The sequence below is a fragment of the Barbus barbus genome (assembly GCF_936440315.1).
Source record: "Barbus barbus genome assembly, chromosome: 13".
NCBI classification, from domain to species: Eukaryota; Metazoa; Chordata; class Actinopteri; order Cypriniformes; family Cyprinidae; genus Barbus; species Barbus barbus.
The window spans coordinates 7,347,576-7,371,536 of record NC_136741.1 but is presented as its reverse complement, the minus strand read 5'-3'; the positions used below and the strand labels follow the sequence as shown (position 1 = coordinate 7,371,536).

At 35.9% G+C, this 23,961-nt stretch overlaps 1 protein-coding gene across 2 annotated transcripts in view; it reads left to right on the top strand.

Moving 5' to 3' along the window:
• Positions 1-19,629, top strand: part of LOC306879408 (plakophilin-4-like) — a 37,699-nt gene extending 18,070 nt beyond the window's left edge. Inside the window, exons 6-22 of one of the 2 annotated variants that reach the window (XM_079432339.1) lie at positions 884-1,080; positions 2,200-2,632; positions 7,355-7,513; positions 7,629-7,839; positions 8,338-8,470; positions 9,547-9,760; positions 11,016-11,199; positions 11,443-11,560; positions 12,133-12,324; positions 12,995-13,168; positions 13,522-13,672; positions 13,801-13,993; positions 14,127-14,211; positions 15,923-16,040; positions 16,233-16,364; positions 17,172-17,245; positions 18,503-19,629. In XM_079432339.1, the coding sequence (XP_079288465.1) occupies positions 884-1,080; positions 2,200-2,632; positions 7,355-7,513; positions 7,629-7,839; positions 8,338-8,470; positions 9,547-9,760; positions 11,016-11,199; positions 11,443-11,560; positions 12,133-12,324; positions 12,995-13,168; positions 13,522-13,672; positions 13,801-13,993; positions 14,127-14,211; positions 15,923-16,040; positions 16,233-16,364; positions 17,172-17,245; positions 18,503-18,742 (3,008 nt within the window). In that variant the 3' untranslated portion in view covers positions 18,743-19,629. Of the gene's footprint in view, positions 1-883; positions 1,369-2,199; positions 2,633-7,354; positions 7,514-7,628; positions 7,840-8,337; positions 8,471-9,546; positions 9,761-11,015; positions 11,200-11,442; positions 11,561-12,132; positions 12,325-12,994; positions 13,169-13,521; positions 13,673-13,800; positions 13,994-14,126; positions 14,212-15,922; positions 16,041-16,232; positions 16,365-17,171; positions 17,246-18,502 lie in introns of those variants that run through there. The other variant, XM_079432338.1, reaches the window with a different exon arrangement.
• The last annotated feature ends 4,332 nt before the right edge of the window (positions 19,630-23,961 follow it).

Here is a 23,961-nt window from a genome sequence, read left to right as displayed (position 1 = left end):
CTGTTTTGATCCATATTCCTGTGAAATTGATTTAACCTATCTTTATTTTATTTTGTCATTATTTTATTTTAAGGAGATAAAAATGTAAAATTAAAACATAAGATAAAATTCTATCACATTATTTTGGCAGTTAAAATTTTGGGCTGGTTTTTGTTGAAGTGGGCGGGTTTTGGTGAGCTTTTGGGCTGGAAATCGTCAACCCGATCTGGCAACACTGTTTGGTGATGCAAAAGCTAAATTTAGACAATGGAGCGCGGGAGATGAAGTACTTTACCTGTAAAAGTTACGACCGAGAAGCATAAAAACTTCGACCGGCAAGGACAAAAACGAGCGCAAACACAGGGTGGAAAGATTTTATGACGGATGTGATGTTTTTGGGCAGGTTAGGGAATTAATTATTGTGTGGACCGCTTTTTAATTAATTTACATACAACTCAGGGACGATGTTACTGAACTACGTCGACAGATGGCAGTGCAGCCTCTAAAACATTGTGCTGCTATCTACTTAGCAATCAGCAGCGATGCTAACGCTAACTAAATAACTTGTTTGTTTTCCTGTCTAGATTAATATGAGACATAAATGACTGTTTATATAATACAGCTGCACATGAACGATCAATTGCACCAATTACCGATATTGCAGTAAAACTGGTATTAAAACCTGTTTATTGTCGATAGTACGAAAGTAAATGTGTCTCGTTCATTTTTACAAAGTGAAAGACGGGTCGTCATTAATCGACATCAGGCCACAGTTTCTATTGATAGAGCTTAGATTGTATTTAACCTAGAAATCCATAGTTCAAATATAATTGTTTTACCATTTCTGAACAGAAAATATTTTGTTTATCTCAGTATTTTTCTGGTGTGCCTTTCCTTTGCTCAGGGTCTGCGCCAAACTCACGCAGCTCGACTCAAATTAATTCGTATTCAGATAGTGGATATCAGGAGGTGAGTGGTTACTATAGTAACACCGTGACGCCCAGACGATCGGAAGGGAGGTCCCAGTCGACAAGCTCCGCCCCCAGTGGAAGCCCCACCCTCGCCATGAGTTCTAGGGCTGAAGGACAGGCCTCAGCACAGGTATGGACACACATACATAAAGAGATAAATTGCTTAATTTAACTTTGCATAGGTTATAAGGCTTTTCCAGATTATATATGTGCATTTTATTAGGGATTTTCTTTTTTAGTTAATCTTTTCCGACCTGAGAAGTCGGAATGAACATAAACAATCACTGTAATGTGCTGCGTTTTCAAATATATAGCATGCCTGGACTGCTTCTGGCAGCGCTGCAAGAGCTAGCGGCGCCATCTACCGGCTGTGTGCGGGACACCCTTTGCATCTCAGACAGGGTCTAACAGCCCAGCGGTAAATGCTGACGAATGAGTTTGCTAGAAAATTAAACAGTGTTCCTCGCCATCTGGTGCGATTATCAAATCTGTAATTACAGAAATATGTAGTCTGACGCGCTACATATTTCAGAGTGAAGCGCGGCGCTACGTTTGTCTAAACGCGTCTATCCGATGTTTTCAGAGCGGATCGGTTCGCACTAAATGCCTTTCCAAAAGACCTCCATCTCTGCAAGGGCTGTGATTTTGAGTCGCTTATTACGTGCATTTGAAAAACCCAAATCTTCCCAAATTAGTCATGAGAATCGTTTTTTGTCAACAAAATAGAAGCTATAGAACTTCCTGTTTTCCGCCAAAATAAAAGCTCTCTACGTTAGGTTTCACGTTTGAAAGCAAAAATCGAGACGTAAACATTCGTATAGTGTTTAGTGTTGTTCTGTGAAATGTATTATAATAACTCATTCCTTATTGTTATTTAGTAAAGTATAGTATATTGTGTATAATAGTGTATTATGCATATTGTTTTGTTTTGTTAAAACTTATGAATGAGTTCCTGAAGTTTTGAATACCTGTTGTGTAAAGGAGGATCATATCATAATTGCTTTGTCCTCCAGTGTGACCCCTCCTCAAGATTTAATTTTGAGGCTAAATGTGGAAGTGTCTGTGTATACAGCCCATACAAGGGTATTTTAAGTTTTCCTTCTTTTTTTTTTGTCCTTCGCTGATCTCAATCTTGATGTATCATTCATCTTACAGTATTTTTTAAAATAAAATACCATTCGAATATTTCACAGTGTAGTGTTTATGTATGGTAGTTCTAGTGTTTGATTGTGTGTAATCTGTTTCTCAGGTGGGCAGCAGTGGCCGTGTCATGAGGCGTGTCAGTTCTGTTCCCTCTCGTGCCCCGTCCCCACTCTACACCCCGTCCCCGCCTGCGTCTCGCCAGCCTCTGCGTACTTCCCTCGGAAGCCCCTATGGCTCACCTATAGTCTCAGAGCCCCGTCCTCTACCTAGTTTATTTCCTGGCACCACCTTGCCTCCGGCCTCCAGCCACGCTCCCGACCCAGTACACTCCAGCTACTTGGGACGGCATGGAAATGGGACCGGGTCAGAGTCTGGGTCACCAACGCTCTTGCGGGCCGGTATGACTGCTCAGCCTCAGCAGTACGGGACCCTGGGGAAGCACGATACACGTGCATACGACAACACTCACTCTTCCTTTGGGTCTCGGGCCTATGACATCTTTGAGAGGATGGTCCTTTCAAGACCGGATAGCCTTACAGGTAGGTTACACACACAGACTGTCCTATTATTATTAAGGATAGGAGTTTTTCTACTACTTTTGATAGGTTTGGGGTCAGTAAGATTTTATTTTTTTTAAGTTAATTAATATTTTATGATGTTGCAAAAGATTTTGAAAGTTCTTTTGAACTGTCTATTCATCAAACATTGTATCATGGTTTCCACTTAAATATTGAGCAGCACAATGTTTTTCAATTTTGATAATAATGAAAAAAAAATATTGAGCACCAAATCAGCATGTTAGAATGATTTCTTGAGCATCATGTGACACTGAAGACCGGAGTAATGGCTGCTGAAAATTCAGCTTTGCCATCACAAGCATAAATTACATTACACCCTATTACTGTTTGTACTGTATTTTAATTAAATATTATATAAAATGCATAAGATGTGATAATAATAGGTTTCTTCTAAAAACATACAAAAAACATCCCAAACTTGACTTGAAGCAACCAACAAATTTCTGATTCATAAAAGTTTTTTTCCATAAAGTTTAAATCCATAAAACGATTTTCTCTTTTATCCTGACCAAGCCAGAACTCTGTCAAACACAATTTCTGCACCACTCTTGAAAAGTTGGATTTAAGGACACAGATTTGAATAAGTGTGAAACTTTCTTAGCGTTGTATGTGCACTGTATTATACAAGGATTAGTAATGCTGTGTGTGTTTGGCTCGGATTATAAAATCTTCCCTGGTTTAAGAAGGTATTTCTTTCCTAAAAATCCTCTGTGAGGTGAATTTTCAAAATTTGAAAAAAATTGTGAAGAATTCATTAAGCATTTCACAGTTTAGTCTCTGACATAATGTGTACTGTCTGTTAAAATCTCAATTATAAGAGCCACAGAAAGAAAACTTCACACATCTCTGGGCATAAACTCAGAGAGTCTGACACAAATTGGTTCTCATAAAAGTGCAAAAAAAGGATCCTAGTAATTGCTCCTACCCGAACAATCATAACCCTCTGATTATGAGATGCTGTGTGCACATATGAGTTTGTGAATTGAAAGTGCTGCGATGCATTAATATAAGGCCTGTATAGTATATTGTTTCGAAATCGTATTACAGTCTCAATTCCATCTGCAATAAACATCCACATGAAACCAGAGCTGCATGGATATTGACTGTAAATGTGTGTGTGCGCGTGCATATGTTTATGCTTGTGTGCTCTAGTGTTTTGTAGGATTACTCCGATGATAATCTCACATTCTGGCTCTGTGGGAGATTTTCTCCGATGTGCCCCACTGCCCCATTTATACCGTATTTCTCTGTAGATCATGCATGATGTAAAACCTTTGAAAACTCTTGCTTTTAACTCCAGACCCTTCAGAAAGAACTATTGCCGAATTTGGAGATGTATGCAGTGATTAGAAATTTATGAAAGACAAACTCACTGAATTCTGCATGGCTGTTCCAAACCAGTGAACTGTGCAGCTTTGTTCGGTTCACAGTTTGCTTTATTATATTGCTGCGGTCTGATTGACATGTGAGGAAAGCTCTTTGAGAGTTCTCTTTCATTTCAATGCTAATGTTACACTGACTCAACATTCAGTTGTGGTATAAATTCAGAGTAGGGACTTATTCTTTTTAACATGAAGTACAATAGTATAACTAAGCCCCTTGGACCATGGAAATACTATAGTATTTGACTATAATAATCATTCCATACCATACTATTATTAACACTGTACCAGGGTTTTGAGATTCTGATGCTCAAGCTCTAATTTGATTTTGATTCATTTTGGTTTATTGTCCAGCTTACTAATGAAATCTCTTTGCAAGTGCTGTAAATTCTACAGCATTTAATTCTTTCAGACTGGTTCATTTTTGAAATTCATGAAAAAGACTTAAAAGAGTCAGTCGTTTGAGGAATCGGGCTTCACTGTATATTTTTGATTCACCAAAAAGAACCGGATTTTACACTGGTTGCATTGTTTTTGCTTGCAGCCCATGAATACTGTTCTTGCCATTATTTCACAATAGAAAACGTCCTATTCTTGCTTCACCTCAGTACAACTGCAAACTCATATTCACACTCGTTTTTTTTTTCCCCATGGTGCTGAAGATTCAAATTCTGCAGAACAAAAATTGATGTACAAATACATTTTCACTCAGGAAATGAAAAGGGCAGTTTAAGTTTTTGGGACTTGAAGAAGTGCTATCAAGATCATTCAGGATGAGTATCACAATTAATCGAAAAATCTATATTTTTCCCCCCAGCCCTACCAAATTATAATTTTTCTTTTGCCAGCAAAACTTACATTGTAGATCAAGTAAGTGTGGTTATAAGCTGATACAATTATCTCACAATGGCCAAATATTGCCTTATTAATCAAACTGGTCAATATAGCTTCCTATCAATACAGACTGGAATGTCTGATGATAGTCAGATGATAGTTTGAAGGCAGAGTTCAAAGTTTGTCTGCTCAGGTTTCTGATTAGATTGTGGTCAGATGTGTTCCATTGAAAGCTCTGGTTGTGAATGTCAGTCTCACAAGGTTGCGTGGTTATATATGCCCTACAGCTCTTAAAACTATTATACACTAATGAGCATGCAGTACAATGTCAGTACAAGCATTCACAAAGTAGATTCAGTAATTATGCTCCAAGAGTTGGGTAATTGGGTATGCAATTTTGGGTAGGCGTTCATGAGCAAATCTATTGTATCCTGTTTGCCTTGAAATCACGTGTGGGAGAAAGGCTGAAACCTCTGGCTAATTTATCTAAATTGTGCAATTAATTGTATGCATATCTCTGATTGTGTCAGGCAAACTGACATTCTTGTCACTAACAGCAACACAACGTAGTGCCTTCTTTCAGTATAAAACAGTTTTTATCTCACGCTCTTAGCTGCTGCAGAATACGCCTCGTTCTTGTTCAAGGTCATTATCTCCCACAGATACATCTTAAGGTGTGAAAGTCCAGTGGAGTGGTTAATTACAGCAGATTGTTTTTACAAAATACAACTTACATCTCCACTTGAAGATTTGAGAGCTTCATTTGCCTAGTGAAGCACATCGAAAGTCTTCGTTATGGATTTACACAGCTGCTAGACTGCTTTTGCTGATGAACAAAAAATTCACTAGATAGACGAACACCTAATCAGCACAAACGAGCCTGGATAGAAGTTCATGCTGGTCTATGCCGATCCTTTCAGTAGAGTATACTTGTTTTGAGAAATATTGTATAGATTGGATAAACCAGACAAAAGAGTGGATTTGTCAGTGGGTCATTGATGTAGGATACTGGTCAAAAGTTTGGAATAATTAAGATTTTTAAAATGTTTTTGATAAGCCTAGTGTGTCTATTATGCTATTATTATGAAAAGTCTATTATTTTCACCATGGTTACATTTATTTGATTCAAAATAGTAAATTAAAAATTTGTATTGTGAAATATTAGTGCAATTTAAAAAAACTGATTTCTATTGTAATATATTTAAATACATTTTCAGCATTATTACTCCATTCTTCACATCAGAAATCCTTCAGAATTTCCTTCAGAAATCATTCTATTGTTTGCTGATTTGGTGCTCAAGTAACATTTATTATTATTATCAATGGTAAAAACTGATTTTGCTGCTTAATTGTTTGTTGAGTCTGTGATACACTACCATTCAAAAGATTGGGGTTAATAAGATTTTGATTTAATTGTTAATAAAACAAAAACAATGCTTTTATTCAGGAAAGACGTTAAATTAATCAAAAGTGACAGAAAAGGCATGAACAAAGTCTCAAAAGATTTCTATTTCAAATGAATGCTGTTCTTTTGAACTTTCTATTCAACAACTAATCCTGAAAAAAAAAAAAAATTGTTTCCTCCAAAACATTGATAATAAGGACAATACGTAATAATAATTTAGCACCAATTATATTAGATGAAGACTGGAGTAATGGCTGCTGAAAATTCAGCTTTGCCATCACAGGAATAATGCCAATTTAAAATATATTAAAATAAAAAACAGTTCTTTTAAATTGAAATAATAATTCACAATGTTAATGTTTTTATTGTATTTTAATTTCCTTAGAGAGCATAAGAGACTTCTTTCAAAAACATTAAAAAAAATGTTCATTTAAAACTTTTGGCCACTAGAGTTTAAACTCATGAAATCAGGGATATCACTGAATGAATTAAAACTAAAACCATAAGAAATATTTTCGTTACACGAAATTAGTGCTTTCAAATGATTAATCACAATTAATTGCATCCAAAATAAAAGTTTTGTGTACTGGGTATATTTATTATGTATATATAAATACACACACATGCATTGTATATTTCAGAGAAATATGTTATTTTTATATATTAAATGTATTTATTTCTAATATAAATTATATGAATATAAATATAGACATGTAAATATTTTCAAAATATATACTGTGTGTGTGTGTATTTATATATATATATATATATATATATACACACACATAATAAATATACAAAGAAGACACATATATTATTCATAGAAAAACTTTTATTTTGGATGTGATTAATCACGATTAATCGTTTGACAGCACTACTTGAAATATAATAAACATAAACTGAAATAAGACATAAAAAAACTTTTATTTCAGCTGGTTGCCAAGTTTAGTTTAAGTACTACAACTAAATAGACAGATTTAAGAAAAACAAACAAAACAATGTTAAAAACATTCAATACATTTACTGAAATGACACCGTTGTAAATCTCTGATCTTCATTTAGGCTTGCAAACCTCTTATAGTCAGAACAGCCAGTTAGGCCAAGATGCCCGCTCCCCTGATTGCCACGTCACACCAATCTATGAAGACAGAACCTTCCAGAACCCTCTGTACCAGAGCCCCACGCACGGCTCCCAGAGCGCTATCTCCAGAAACAATACAGGTATGTGATGAATGTCCTTCATGCACCACTGCTATCTTTGCAAACTCAGTGAATGAGTTCTGACATTTCCAGTGTTAATCTTAACAATGTCTGTACTGCTCACTCTCTCACTCAGGGTTTGGTACTTTACAAAGGACCACTAGTCAGTGTAGCACTCTGAGGTACCAGCGAGGGTTGTTCTCAATGGGCTCCATGGCAACGCACTCTGACACCTATCGTCCCGCCCATTACCACCAATCCGACCCGAACTATACCAGACATGCAGCTGCTGTCGACAACGCCGTCACACGCTCGCCTTCCATAGACAGCGTTCACAAAGATCCCAGGTGAAGAGCTGAACCCAGTTATTCCAAAAACATTGCAGAAAGCTTCAAAAATGATTTAGGGCCAGATTTGAAGTCACTGACATTTAAAACGTGGAAACTTTGCTTGTAAATGAAACCCAGCGTGTATCTTCCCTTTTTGCTGCATTATTCCAACTTATTTGATTTGTTGAGCCTCCACTACTTGTGTGCGTATTTTGCTTTGTAATCATATTTCTGGGTATGTTTATTTTGCAGAGAGAAAAAGAGCTTGTCAGAAAATGTAAACCAGATCGCCTGAGTGCTCATTCACATTTGCAGTGCATATTTTAATGACAAATGTGAATGGAAAAAAATAGAAGCTGGACTGATTTTTTAAAGCGGCTAGTTATTTGTTCCGATGTGAAATGTAAACACAAGTAATTATGTATAATTTATTCAAATCTGCAAACATTTATTTGTCAAATGTGGACATTTTTCATATTTGTATGTGTGTTTTTCTCTGTGCCTGTGGCGGGTTAGGGAGTTTGCCTGGAGAGACCCCGAGCTGCCAGAGGTAATCCGAATGCTGCAGCATCATTTCCCTTCTGTCCAGGCCAATGCTGCAGCGTACATACAGCACCTCTGCTACGGAGACAACCGCATAAAGGCAGAGGTATGGTTACACACACATACACGCATGCCATACACATAGGCACTTCCTATTTATGTCTTCTGTTCTTCTCAAATACAGTTGACTTATTGTAGCTTAAGCATAACCAAAAGCCGAATCAATAAGAGAAAAAAAACATGATTTAAATGCTTTATGCACATCTGATTGGACAAAAATCTTGGACATAAATCTGTGTAGCACAGATTTATACTTTTCATTTAAAGGCAAGGACACTTTAATTCATAAGTAACAGCACCGGAAATGACCAGTGACAATGACAGTAATATAATGATGCAAGTTTTTTTTTCAGAATCATAAAATAACAAATACTGTGTATAATTGCGCTATATATAAATATACAGAATGTTTCTTGAACCAAGGATCATGTGACACTTAAGACTGGAGTAATGGCTGCTGAAAATTCAGCTTTGCCATCACTGGAATAAATTAGATTTTAGAATATATTAAAATAAAAAACATTTTTAAAATATGTATCAATATAACAGGCATTATATTGATCAAATAAATGCAGACTTTATGATCGTAAGAGACTCCTTTGAAAAACACTGAAAAATCTTACCAACTCCAAAATTTAAATTAGTCTTCACTGAAGATATTTAACAGCTATTTAATATAAATAACATAAATGTAATTCTGTAGTTGATTTTTATACAGAGTCTGAGTAGTATTTCTCTGACACAGAAACATTGGGGATCATAATTAGCATTAAACGTGAACAGATACAGTATGTAAATGAAACAATGTAAATGTTGGTTTCAAAAAGCTAATATAACATGCTCATTCTGCAATTTGAAATCATAAATGAACAACAGTGTTTAATAAATCCAATAAAAGAAGTAAGAAATAGGGACTTTTATGTACCAGTGAATTAGTGGAGTTCGTTTCAGTTCATGTAACAGTTCAAGAGCTGTTTTTGCAAACAATGTGATATATGTACAGTGTTTGAAATAGCAGTTAAATTACTAGCATGCTACTAAAAAATGTTTCTGCTTTTGGTTAGTTTGCATAGACAGAAAAGCACACATAAATGTGAACATTCTCTTACGGTATGTTTTCAGGTGTGTCGACTCGGAGGGATCCGACACTTGGTGGATCTGCTTGACCACAAAACCCTGGAAGTTCAGCGGAACGCTTGCGGAGCTCTGCGGAACCTAGTGTACGGAAAAGCCACCGACGATAATAAAGTGTGTGTGAGGAATTCCGGTGGAATCCCAGCTTTGGTTCGTCTGTTGAGAAAAACGCCAGACACTGAAGTGCGAGAGCTCGTAACCGGTGAGTGGGTGTATGGGGTCACATGACTGTCTGCCATAAGAGAGTCTTTCTTGTGCTTTTTCATTCCCTCTCTGTTCCTCTGTCTCGCTCTTTCCAACTTGCTTTCTTCCGCTCCTGTGGCGAGATCAGTTTGCGCTGTGAAGCTCAGATCAGAGATTACAGTCAGTGGAACTCGTGGCTGTGATTAATGTGGAGGGACAAAGTATTTGATTAAAAGCTGAGCTGACATAAACTTGCACGCACACATACACACACACACACACTCTCTCCAAGCTGGATATCTTAAGTATTGCTAAATAGATATGGGGAAATTCTACTCTCCCAAGCAGCTTTCTTGATGCATACAGTGTATTTTACTGTCATTTCTCAAAGAGAGGCAGCAGGTTTGTTCTTTCGCACATACTCACAACCACAGGGACGATTTTGTGTTAATGAATTCTATCTGTGGGATTTTTGTTACACTCCCACTGCCTCTTTACAGTTTTATTACACACCTCAGAATATGTCTCTCATTTTTTCTAATGAGCTATGTTAAATGATCAAGTGTGTCGAATTACTATACCTAAATAGTTCACCTAAAAATTCTTATTCAGCCTCTTATCAGTGCAACAGATTCTTTTAAGCAGTTTTACTATAAACGGCATGTTTTAATTTGATTAATGAATTCAAAAAAGCATTTAGCTAAAGAATTTAAACAACGCCATTGGCGAAAATGCTATTTAAATCACAAAACAATTGATTAGTCAATCATTGTTACATTTAATTGCAGTTACTTAAAATAATTAGTAATTTTATTAAAACTGCGAGTAATTTAATCACATATGTGACTAAATTTCACACTAGGTGACTAAAAAAGTCTGTCTTTATGATTTTTGAAGGGTCATGTGAAGACTGGAGTAATGAATGCATCACAAGATTGTTACTTTTTTAAAATTGTAATAACATTTCACAATATTTGCGTTTTTACTTTATTTTAGATCAAATAAGCATAAGAGATTCTTTATTATTCCAAACTTTTGACTGCCTGAGTATGTTTGTTGTTTGTAAGTGGCAACTAAAACATTTATTAGTCAATAGCAATTCTATTGCCAGTGTACATAGTGGGTTGAAATAAGTAATTTATTCTGTTTTATTAATTCATAAATTTGATTCTTTCATTTTATATTAAAGTGGCACTCCTAGTTCTCTATATTTAATACTGTACTGTTGCATTTTATATGTTATATTCTATATTTGTGGGGTCATGCCCTGACAGGAGTGTTGTGGAACCTGTCATCATGTGATTCTGTGAAGATGACGATCACTCGAGACGCTCTGGGGCCACTTACCAACACAGTCATTATCCCTCACTCCGGGTGGGGTGCGGCCCCTCAGCGAGAGGACCAGAAACTCAAACTGCACTCATCTTTGGTGCTGAGGAACACCACCGGCTGCCTCAGGTATGCCTCATGTAAAGGTGTACCAGCCTAATTATACAGGGCTTCCTGTTAAGATTGATTAATCAATAGTCGTTTATACTAGTTGATTTTTGTAATTTATAGTTTTGCACATCACTGGTAGTAGCAGCATCACTCTTCATGCTCGGAGATTATCAATATTTCCAAGTGAGAATGACTGTTTTTATCTAAATCAGATAACTATTGTAGTAGTTGACCGCATGATTGTGTGTGTGTGTGTCTCAGGAACCTGAGCTCAGCTGGAGAAGAGGCCAGAAGGCAGATGCGTTGCTGTGAAGGGCTGATTGATTCCCTTCTCTATATAATCAAAACCTGTGTAAACACCTCTGATTATGACAGCAAGGTTAGAGATATTCTTGGGACTGCATAATAAATATATCTGAAACCATCCAGTTCTGATGTACAACAGTCTATAGATTGTTGGTAATATTTGGAACATGTTTAATACATTCTTGCCAGATATTTGACTAATTTTCAGTCTGTATATCCGATGACAGCTGGGAACTGGCAGACACTCATGATGCTTACAAAAACGTGTTACTTGTTTTCTGTGCCACTCCTTGCAGGGCCAAAAAATGTTGAGTGCCTCTAGTGGTGGAGCTCAGCATTGTGCAGCTATGGTTATTTTTCTTCACGAAATCTTAGTCTTAGCATGCCATCTGCTGGAACAGGAAGCATTGAAAAGCTTTGAAAAAATGTTTTAAATATTTTTATTACATTTATTTTAAATAATTAGTAATAACTGTTATTATAAGAAATATAATAGCAATTGTTATTTTAAATTTCACTTTAATTTAAACTTTTCTTAAATGGAACAAAGTTATTGTGATTTTTGAAAAATATCCAGGACAAATATAATTATTATATATTATAAATTTCTTTCCGTACCCTTTTTCTCTTTTCCTGTGTTGTTAGATTGTGGAAAACTGTGTGTGCACTTTGAGGAACCTGTCATACCGTCTTGAGCTGGAGATGCCTCCGTCTCGGCTGATGGGAACCCAGGATCTGGACACGCTCCTGGGCCCTGACACCTCCAGTAAACAGGCCGACTACAGCTGCTGGGGGCTCAGAAAGAAGAAGAAGAAGAGGTCCTGGCAGGATCAGCAGGTAATCTATCACTAAATTAAATGAGCTTGGACTCCGTGTTCTGAAAGCTTATAACTGCTTTTGTGCTCAGTTATCAAATGATTTGGGATTGTTGGAAAGATAAATTAATTTCACAAATAGCTTTGCACAAGCCAACAGATGTTTTATAAGAGCAAGCACCAAAAGCTGTACATTTAAAAGAATTGTTTTTCAGCCAATAGTCATGGAAAACCTGGAAACATCAGTAAATTTTAAAATTGAGATTTCCAACTCTGGAAATCATGGGAATTAATAAAATCTTTACAATGTTATGGAAAGGTATTTAGATTCAGCTCAGCTCTAAAAGTTTATGTTTTGCTTACTTTATATTTGAACAAAATATTTGATTTTGAGTGCAGCCTCTATGAAATAATTTTTTCTAGTTTTTATTTATTTTAAAATTAGTTGTCATTTTAAATAATTAATTTATGATTATATAATAATACATTATATTTCTAAAAAATAATAGAAGTAATAATAATTAATAAAAAAAATGAAATTAATAATAATATCTTATTATGTTTACAAATATGCTTGTTTTTCACATTTTATGTTTACAGAAACCAATTTTTTGTTTCTACAGAAAGTTATTTGTACAGAATGTTCACAGTTAAAACTAACCTATCACTATTTGTGTGATCCTGTGATGCAGTGGGATGGTGTGGGGCCTATTCCAGGATTTTCTGGAAGTCCAAAGGGGGCAGAGATGCTGTGGCATCCATCTGTGGTAAAACCTTACCTCACTCTGCTGGCAGAGAGCTCAAACCCAGCCACGCTGGAAGGGGCGGCTGGGTCCCTGCAGAATCTTTCTGCCGGAACCTGGAGGGTAGGCTGCTTGTGGTCACTATAACATAAACTGAATTATACAGCCACAGTCTTCAAAATAGAACTGAATTATATGAATGCCATAATTGGCTGGTGGATAAAGGATATGTCCTCCAATCACACACACACACACACACACACTATTTGACCAGATAGGTTCTGATACAGCAACAGTTTTTCTTTTCTTTTCTTTGCATCCTTTATTTTGGAAATGCTTTTAAAGCTAGGGATTGACAAGATACCTAGATATAGTGTTTTGATTCCATCACTTTCTCTGTTTCAGTAAACGTTGATTCAAATTCTTGCTTCACTGAAAGATAATAACCTTCTTTTTCTCTCTCTTTCACCGTTCAGTTTGCAGCCTACATCCGTGCTGCTGTACGTAAAGAGAAGGGTTTGCCCATACTGGTGGAGCTACTAAGAATGGATAATGACAGGGTGGTCTGCTCTGTGGCCACTGCTCTACGGAACATGGCTCTGGACGCCAGGAACAAGGAGCTTATTGGTCAGTCACTCAAACTTATTGCTATGAACTCTTTACATTCCATTTTTATTATATGTCGGTTTTATGTGGCCATTAAAAACTGCATTGCAAACTTCTAAAATGTTTCCTGAATTCGGTTGCTTTGATAGGAAAATACGCCATGCGGGACCTAGTGACCCGTCTCCCTGGCAATGGACCCTCCCTGCTGTCGGATGAGACGGTGGCGGCAGTCTGCTGTGCGCTGCATGAGGTCACCAGCAGGAATATGGAGAATGCCCGTGCTCTCGCCCAGACGGGCGGCATCGACAAACTGGTTACAATCAGCAGAGGACGTGGGGAGAGGTGCATGCTTCTTTTTATGGGCTGTTTGAAGTAGGCAGTTTGCCATTGCCACACTGTTTCATAACAAACTGTTCTTTTTTTTTTTTTTGAATGTCCTGGTATATCTAGAATAATATCTTGTTCACTGTGGCAGGTACTCCATGAAGGTGGTCAAGGCAGCAGCTCAGGTGCTCAACACTCTGTGGCAGTACAGAGATCTGCGTAACTTCTACAAAAAGGTACACGTTCTCAGACATTGCTCTGTGGTGAGGGACCCTGATGTTCTCATGACATCCATTCTGTGGGATCCGATCAAAAGTGCATGGCAAAGAATACGAGTGTGCACTGCAAAAATGTTCACAATCAATATTTTTTGTCTGGTTTTCCAGTGAGAAATATATAGTGGTAGACTTTTATTTACAAAAACAAAAGCTTATCAATAATAGCAAAGAACAATAGCAATGGCAAAGAATTCTTCAGCGTGATACATAGAGCACCATAATATAAACGATAACCGACAAACTAAAGAGGCAAACAGGGCAATATATACAAGCAACCAAACACAAAAAAAGGTGGTGAACATAATCAGTAACCATGTTGACTAACAGGAAATAAGATGCATACAAGTTCCTCTGTGAAGTTTGTATTTGTGAGCTTAGAAGTCATAATTATGACGCCAGGTGTGTTCACGTCAATTTGGTGGGACCAAAATGGTAATGTACTATTTCTACATAAAATTCAGCAAGATTTTTGAACTCTATTTCTAAAACATAATGAATAGAAATGCACTTTCGAAAACTAAGACTAAAATGAAAATTAGTCCTCAGGGCATCCTAGGCATATCTGGCATTCCTCTTTCAGCCGAACACATTCGGAGTTATATTCCACATGGTCCTGTCTGTTCCAATCTGTATAATTGCAGTGAATGATGCCCCCGTTTCTGAATCCGAAAAAAAAGTATCCATCCATCACAAAACTACTCCACACGGCCCCGGGGTGTTAAATAAAGGACTTCTGAAGCAAAACGATGCGTTAGTTTAAGAAAAATATAGATTCTTAAAACTTTATAAACTGAAATGTGCAACTTCCGGTCTCTCAAGCTTGTTCACAACAAGGCGGTCGAGCGTATGACGTAGGCGTAACAAAAGGTGCGACATAAGATCCAGAAAGAAGACTTGAGAAGGATGTAATCTTGCGAGAACCAAGTTTTGTATACAGCACAGGGAAACCATGTGAACAAGTAAATTGTACCTGTTTTGATTAAAATGGTGCGTTCGTGTCAATACCAGGGATGTTTAAATAAGTTTGGGACATGTGTTTTGTTTTGCTTTCTCCTCTGTGCATCCGCTTTCGTCACTCTCTCCCTGGATCTTACGTTTGCCTTTTGTTACGCCTACGTCATACGCTTGACCGCCTTGTTGTGAACGCACCTGCTTGAGAGACCGGAAGCTGCACATTTCAGTTTATAAAGTTTTAAGAATCTATATTTTTGTTAAACTAACGCATCGTTTCACTTCAGAAGGCCTTTTATTAACAAACCGGAGCTGTGTGGAGTAGTTTTTTGATTGATGCATACTTTTTTTCAGATTCAGAAACAGGGGCACCATTCACTGCAATTATACAGATTGGAACAGAAAGGACAATGTGGAATATAACTCCGAATGTGTTCGGCTGAAAGAGGAATGTCAGACATGCCTACGATGCCCTGAGGGTGAGTAAATCTTGGACTAATTTTCATTTTTGGGTGAACTATCCCTTTAATGTGTGTTCTGGTTCTGTAAATTTAATTGTTATATAATTATATCATAATTGTACAATACAATGGTATTTTGTACATTCAACTTAGTTTTGTTGAAATTGACTTCTCGGTTGATCTTTTGTAATTGCATCACCTGAGATGGATACTAGCAGTAGATGTAAACAGGAACTGTGTGTTCTGTGATTCATCAGGATGGATGGAACCAGAACCACTTCATCACCCCAGTGTCAACACTGGAACGAGACCGCTACCGTTCCCAACCTACTCTGCCAACCAGCAATGTGCAGATGTCACCTGTTATCCAATCAGGTGGGCCATTACAACAGCAAGGAATTGTAGGAAATGTAATTCTGTAGAAGCTATAGAGAAATTACTCACTTCTCATTAATTCTGATAGTAATATTTATTAATTGGTTGTTTTATTTATTCTCCTGTTTTTGTTTTGTACACTGCGTTGATATATTGTTAATCATTATTTGATGTTTTTTTCTCCATATTTAGGAGGTAGTGCCACCTCTTCCCCTGCCATGTTGGGTATAAGAGGTCATCACTTAAATCAGCGGAGGACCCAGTCGTCTATGCAACTTCATAATTATTATGGAGACGCCAACAGAAACACAAGTCAGTATACAGGTGAGCTTTCCTTGAGTCCTCTTTCCACTTCATAACAGACAAAAAGCAAAAATATACCCAGATCCTAACTGTGCACAATTCTTGTTATTCTTGTTTCCATCAAATTGTTATTACATTTTCTGATTTGACTTTTCTACTGATGTTATCAATGCTGTGCAGTCAGGGAAAAACAATATTAACCAATAAACGTAAGTTTTTCCCCTCACAATCCTTGTCAAGATCCAATCAAATGGCACTGGATGAAATTAAGTCCCATTATATACTTTATTATTTACTGAATATTCAGCTTTACTTAGAAATATGCAGCATAGTCTTATGGTACATCACTCTTGGAAAACAACAGAAGAATCTGTCTGTGAATTAAGAAGCTGGACTGATGTGCAAATAGATATTTCACCCATGCTCTCTTCAACTAATAGAGCAATCAGTCTTATTCCCCCTTCTGGAAGCTATAATGGTCATTCATTTAAGAGCACTTGACCTCCGTAGTTACTCTTTATTGATTGGTGGTACTTCGGCCTGGAGGGTCTGATTATGTGGCCGTGATTCAGAATGTGTCAAGTCTTCATTAGCCCTTTTGGGCTGTTGAACCATTTCCGCCCATCTAACCCTCAGCCCTGCTCTCTGCCCTAACTGAATCTTCACGGAATTAGAGCTTCACCACAGACTGTACATTTATATAAAATATAAATATCACATTATTTGAGAACATGGATGATTATAACTAATACCTGGTAAATAGAAAAGTCTTCATTCTGTTCTTAAGATAGAGATTGTGTTTTAATATGTGTGTTCATCTATGTTTAGGGTCTGGAAAGCAGTCTGCCTATTTTATCAGTTCCTATCCCTCTCCTTCAGCCGAGGAGTCTCGCAGATCACAGGTAGAGGAAGGAAGCAGGAAGAAATTGCTGAATCTGGAGCCATCTGAACCCAGATGCCATAAACCCACTGTAAATGATAACCATTGATGTGGATTTAATGCGTCTAATCCCAACAGATGAAGTTTATGTAATCCATTGGGTTTATTCCTTGCTCATTGTCCACAAATAATCTGTGGTGAAAAGCATCTGGGTTTAGTTGCACACACTTTATAGAATACTTTTTTTTTTTTTTAAGATTTAAGGCAAAGGATTCACTTTTTGTAGGATTTTCACTTATTCTAAGTCTTAATAAATTTAGTAATGGCAATTAAAATAATGTATGTTGGGATAAATCATCATACATGACACTACATCATGACAAAGATGTAAAAGGCCTGTTCACACCAACACGAAATGTCTGTGATAAACATTTTAATATGAATGAACAGACTCAAAAATTCACATGCCATCAATGCGACAGATTTTATTCACGCATTGGTCTGAAGAGACAAAGAGACAAATTTCATGTGATAATTGGACTAAATTTTTGTTACAAATTTTTAAACTTTAATGCCGATATTTTTTACAAATATTAGGTTTTGAAATATTCTTTACTGTACAAACATAACAAGACTGACAATTTGAGATCTCCTACTGACACAAAATATAGGATAAGATGATTTTAGTATGGAGTTATTATGATGGTAACCGTCATTCTTCAGTTAATAACTGAAATAAGATTTAAAAAACCTTTAACTTGTTTCATAGCTTCTTCAACATTTCTCATTTTCATTTAATTAACTTGATGTACTAAAATAAACTAAATCGAATTTGGATAAAAATATATGTAGACATGTTTTTAAAAAAAAACTAATAAAAATTACAAAACACTCAACAAAATTACTAAAACTAAAAATTTAAATAAATATTTTTTAAATATACACCAAAATATTTAATAGTATTATTAATATTTATTTATTAGTGTCTCAATGTTACTAAAATAACATGGGGCTGAAAATAAAATAAGTAATAATAAATAATAAATAACTTAAATATAATACTATAATAAAATAAAGTCTTTTCTACAAAAAAGAGAGAGACAATACAGACAAAGTATTATCCTTTAGATGATTTTATATAAATATATCTTATAAAAAAAAAATCAGATAAAATCACTGGATTTAAATAAATGGTGTCAATAATTTTTTATTATTTGGTTATTCTTTTCACCTTTGTAAATGATCATCAGAAAGGCACTCTTTTTGTCTGTTCTTTCAGCATGGCCGGCTCTACTACCCCGAGGAGGGAAATCAAAGCACCTATGACACTTTTGGAATGTACCTGTCATCTCCGATGGGCTACGAGGATGCGTACCTGGACGAGCCGGTTCGTTATCCCGTGGTGAGCGAGAGGCAGGTGCTCAAACCCAATACCAACTACGTGGATTTCTACTCCACCACACGCAGGCCTTCATACAGAACTCAGCCCTACCCGGCCTCACCCGACTCATGGGTGTAGGCGTGTACGTGTGTGCGTATTTGTTCATGTAACGTGTAGCCATAGATAGAATATTGCAAGGAGGTGTTACTCCTTAAGACATATCTGGGTCAGTGGATTCCAAGAACATTGTATGGACAAGCTGTTGCATATGAAGTGACTGGTTCATATTCATTCGACAAATTGAATTTGTTTTGTGTGTGCAAACAAGCCCGTGCAGCGACATTCATTTTCATTTGGATGTTTGTGTGTGTGAGTGGAAGTGTGTGTGTGTGTGTGTGTACATAAATGCTCAATTAAATTAACTTGAATTAGTTTCACCTGGGATTGAGTGTGAGCCAAAGACTTTACTTTTCAGTATCTGCTGTTTTTAAACAGTAAAGCGTGTTTAAGGTCTGATTTACTGAGAACTTGAACCATCTTTTTATGATTTGATTTTTCATGTTTTTTTTTAATGGCATGTTATTATAGTCACCACAGTTTTTGAGCCAAATGAAAAGGTGTAACTAAATTACATATGGGCTGAAATGGCTAATAAAGAAATAATAGCAGTGTAAAAAAAAAGAAATTCTAATAATAATGTTCTGTGCATTGGAAAACAAAAACGTCATTTTGTCTGGTCTCATTGCTGTAACCTACTTAATGTAAAGATCAATGTATGTTCCATGGAGTCTTGTACAACTACGTCAGTTTATTGTACAACCGTGATCTGTGCTAATAAGCACAAAAAACTGTGCCATGATAAATCGCTATGTAGAACTGTGTGTATATGTAAGAGACCTTATGGAGGCAAAAGTTATTACTATCAGAATATTTAGATGTAATAAAGATAACATTTGTTTTGTTTTTTATATTTGATGTTGGATTATGTTGTTTATTCATCTACCATAAATTCAATTTTATTTTCAAGTGGTTTTCGCACTACAAATTGTGTTAAAACATTCTAACAGAGAATAACCCAGAGGACAGATTTCAGCTTTGCAATAGCTTTCATTTGGAAGAAGCTATTTATCACTACAACATTAATATGCTTATCAAATTTCCGTTCAGAATCAGAAATGACACCCAGATTTGTAACATTGGCGTGCATAATAGCAGACAGTGGCCCTAAGCTATTCACAAGTGAAGTCCTTGCAATATTAATGAGTAAGATGTTCCATCGATAGCCACACGGGGACGCTAAAGAGTCGATTATACTGCATATCAATGGAGCAGCAGCATACTATTTCAGCAGATATTATGGACTAGTGGTTTGAGGGAGTGAAAACCCCTGATACATATCAGTATGTTTATTTTCGTCTTCCTGGTGAGTTATTACTTCTACATCATGTTCTGTCAGCACAGATTTATAAGCGGTCAGTTCCTGCTCTACTGTATCAGATGAACAAAAGAAAACGAACAAATGAACAAGCTTGTGGTGTTATGTAGCGACTTCCAGAAATGTGCTCTGGTCAAGTTCATACACTTTTAATGAACTATAACTTGCTTAACAGTAAGTTAGTCCTATTAACCTAACAGGTTAAAGTTAGTCATTACTCCATGAGGAGATTAATTTACATTAACATTAAATTAACTTATAAGTTCATTTGTTTTTCTAAGGTTTTATCTAACAGGACTAAATGTTTTAACGCGAGACAAACCAACTATTATCACAAAATGTCAAATTCAACATCCATTGTGGTTTATTTAATTTTTTTTGTTTAATTTTTAGATTTGTTTGATAAATCAAATTAAAACAAACAAATATGAACACATTTTAAAGTATTCTTATTTTTTCAAACTTAATATTGTTTTTAGGTTATTGTCAAAAATGAAAATCATTGCGTTTTTCCCCACCACAAATGGCCACTTCCTGGAAGATGGTGTTGCGTAATTGTTCATTAAAAAGGAATATTTATAAAATAAAAAAATGGAATTGGAAATTGAGGATTTATGGGAAATATTTAAAAATATAAATTTCCAAGAAAACAGTTTGATCTCCGGAATACAAATTTTTTTTTTTTAATGAAATATGACAGCTTTCTGACCCTGCATAGACAGCAATGCAACTGAAACCTTAAAGTACAAGAAAGGTAATATAGACATTGTTACAATAACAGTGGTTCAACCATAAAACACAGGCATGCATTGTGGTAGGCTACTGTCCTGAATGTGCAGCGAAAACTGACATGTAGCTTCATTACATTGAGGTTGAACCACTGATGTCACATGGACTATTTTAATGATACTACTTTTCTAGGCCTTGTATGTGTCAGTTGCGTTGCTGTCTATGCAGGGTCAGAAAGCTCTCGGATTCCATCAAAAATATCTTAATCTGTGTTCCGAAGATGAACAAAGGTTTTACGGGTTTGGAATTTTCATTTTTGGGTTCATTTTTGGGTCAATTTTCTATCCCTTTAAGGTATTTGATGGAGACATGGTATCCGACACCTCTTAAGACTGATTTTATGTTTCAATTTACATTTTTAGATTTTATGTTTTATTTAAAATACTAATATGCTTTAAGGAAAGAAAGTATTTAACTGTCCATGTGAGCAGACTTTTCTCAGTCAGAGCGGCGGGGGGTTTGTTCTGATAGAATCGCGAGAGGGAGGAGCTGATGGAGCGCGCGCCCTACTTCAATCACTCGCTCCCTCTCCAGTTATAAACTTACACTGAACGAGAAGCGCCTGTGTCAGGCAGAGACTGAGCGGTATCTCTCTTAAAACAGGTAAGTTTTCTACAAACTTTAATTCTGACACAGTTTGTACATGAAACAAAGTAATAACGGACAACTTTTGCAGGTTTTGGTCTTGTGAAGTTGCTACACAGAGGCGCGTTCGTGTAACTCATGTATCAAAAATGCGTGTTTCAGTGTATGCTACTAGTTGCGTTAGTAATTTCACAGTTGTTTTGTAAGCGTCCTTTGTTGGACATATCATATTTACATTTTTCAGGCTCAACATTAGTGATTGAGTGCTCTGTTATGCTGTGATATTTCAGTTATCACGTGCAACACTGGTCATAATTTGTACACAAACGAGTTCAGTAGTTTGCAGTCCTGATTCGTATTTGTTTGCCTTTCTATTATTAGTCAACCAAGCCAGTACTATTTTCTGTTTTGCACACAAAGTATGTAACAGCTGCTTGAATTTTATTTAGCCACAATACTGGACTAGACGTGAGATATGTGGATATTTTGTGCTGCAAATACTTACAGTCAGGAACTTTGGACCTTTAAATCAACACCTAAAGCCTGAGAATTTATTTTCCTCTTTATACACATGCTCATTTTAGGAAAAATGTGAGGTCATGAGCCAACTGACACTGAACAGGTGTACACACACACACACCATGCACACATGTTACACTAGAGTTGACAAAGTAATGGAATGTGTTTGTTCTTGCATTTGTAAAGGTCAGCTGAACCAAGACTGTGGCCGTTCCTCCATGCCCGCTTGTCATTAAACTCTTGCATTTCTTGTCTGCTTTCCACTGTACCCTGAAGCCTCATGATTCAGTTAGTTAATGTTTTCAGTTCAGTAGACATCTGTTATTGCTGCCGTCGGCCAGAAAGTAATCAGATCACTTGCGGTAAGCAGAATAGGATTTCATTTTTAAAGCTTGCTGCCATTGTTCTGGTCACTGAATTGGTTGTTGCATGCTCTACTGAACCCTATCGAATTATATTGAATTTTGCAAAAGCAAGAGCATGGACCACATGCCTTGTGGGTTTTCGTGAAAGATGATATTGTCCTTATCCTGCTTCTTCATCCTTACGGTTCCTTTAGTGTCTTGTACTTCCATTGTGAGCATTCCAAGCACTGTTTCCATAACAGGAGGAATCACAATACTTGCTATAATTTGTGCCATCTTCAGTTAGGACAGCTTAACTGTTGCTTGATGGAGCGTATGACTGAACTTCAGGTTATGAAGCCATTGCTTCACAATAGATTGCAACAGTCTCTTTTCCAGAAGTAAAAACTCCATTTGTTTTCTCCATAAGTATACAGATTTTTAACAATAACTTTTAGACCTGTTGTGAACCCAGAGATTATTAATCGATGGTATGTTTTTGTTGACGCTATCTGTTTGCGTTATTTTTAATTATTTAAATAATTGTTTAACAGTTTAAATTTGTGGTGAAAAACTACATTACCCATGATGCGGTACAGGAAATTCCACCAATATTTGTGTGTATAGACCTTATAGAAACAAGTGCGTGGTCACCTTTAGAATTTTGTCTTTAATCAGTAGCTCTATATTGCATGAATTGTTGAAGAGTAATTAGCTGGTGAAGTGGATTTACTTATTGCAGTTAACAAAAATGATCATGTGCATTGTAATGTTCGAAGTGGATGTCATAACAAATGTCAGTAGACAAGGAAGATTTTAAAACAAGCCTTTCATTCATAAATTCATACGACCTTACAGTACACGCTGTGGAAATACAAATGGAAGTTAGAAGACAACGAGAGCAGCACTGAAAAGGGGTATATTCAACAATTTCAAATTAATGGTTTTATGTTTTACCATTGTTTTTAATTTGGTTATGGCATTTGCAATGCTTCCTGGTATTGTACTTTTTTTTTTTTTTTTTTTCTTTTCCTCACTAAAACCGTTAAGTACATAGTCTTGTGCCTTTGTTTTTTTTTGTCCAGTTTTCAAATACATTTTTGCTTCAAATAAACTTTTTTTTGTAGTATTTTTTTTTTTTTTTTTTTTTTTGCTGTTAAATATTTACAAATAGTAGCCAGAGAGTGAATAAAAACCACAAAAAAATAAAATAAAATCTAGACAGAAATAAGTGCAAATGGAAAGTTAAACAAAAACATTTAAATGTTTACAAATATTAATTCAAAATTTTTACAAAAAAAAATTATTTTAAAAACTTAATACTATCGTGCGTATTGTTGAACTTCTGCCTTTAAAATTAAATGTACATTTATGAATGATAAATTTAGCTAAATTTAGCAGATTAATTGATAAGTATTACTTATGATAAAACATGTTGTTTTCCCCACAAAAATGTTGTAATTTCCTGGAAGATGATGTTAGTTTATAAAAAAAAAAAAAAAAAAAGGTAAATTAAAAAACAGGAATGTGAAATTGAGGACGTATAGGAAAATCATATGAAATAATACTTAAAATATAACATTTTGTTTGAAACATTAAGAAGAAAGTAACAGAAACATCATCTATATTTCTTAATTGGCAATTTATCATATTAACCCCCGGTTTCACAGACAAGGCTTAAGCCT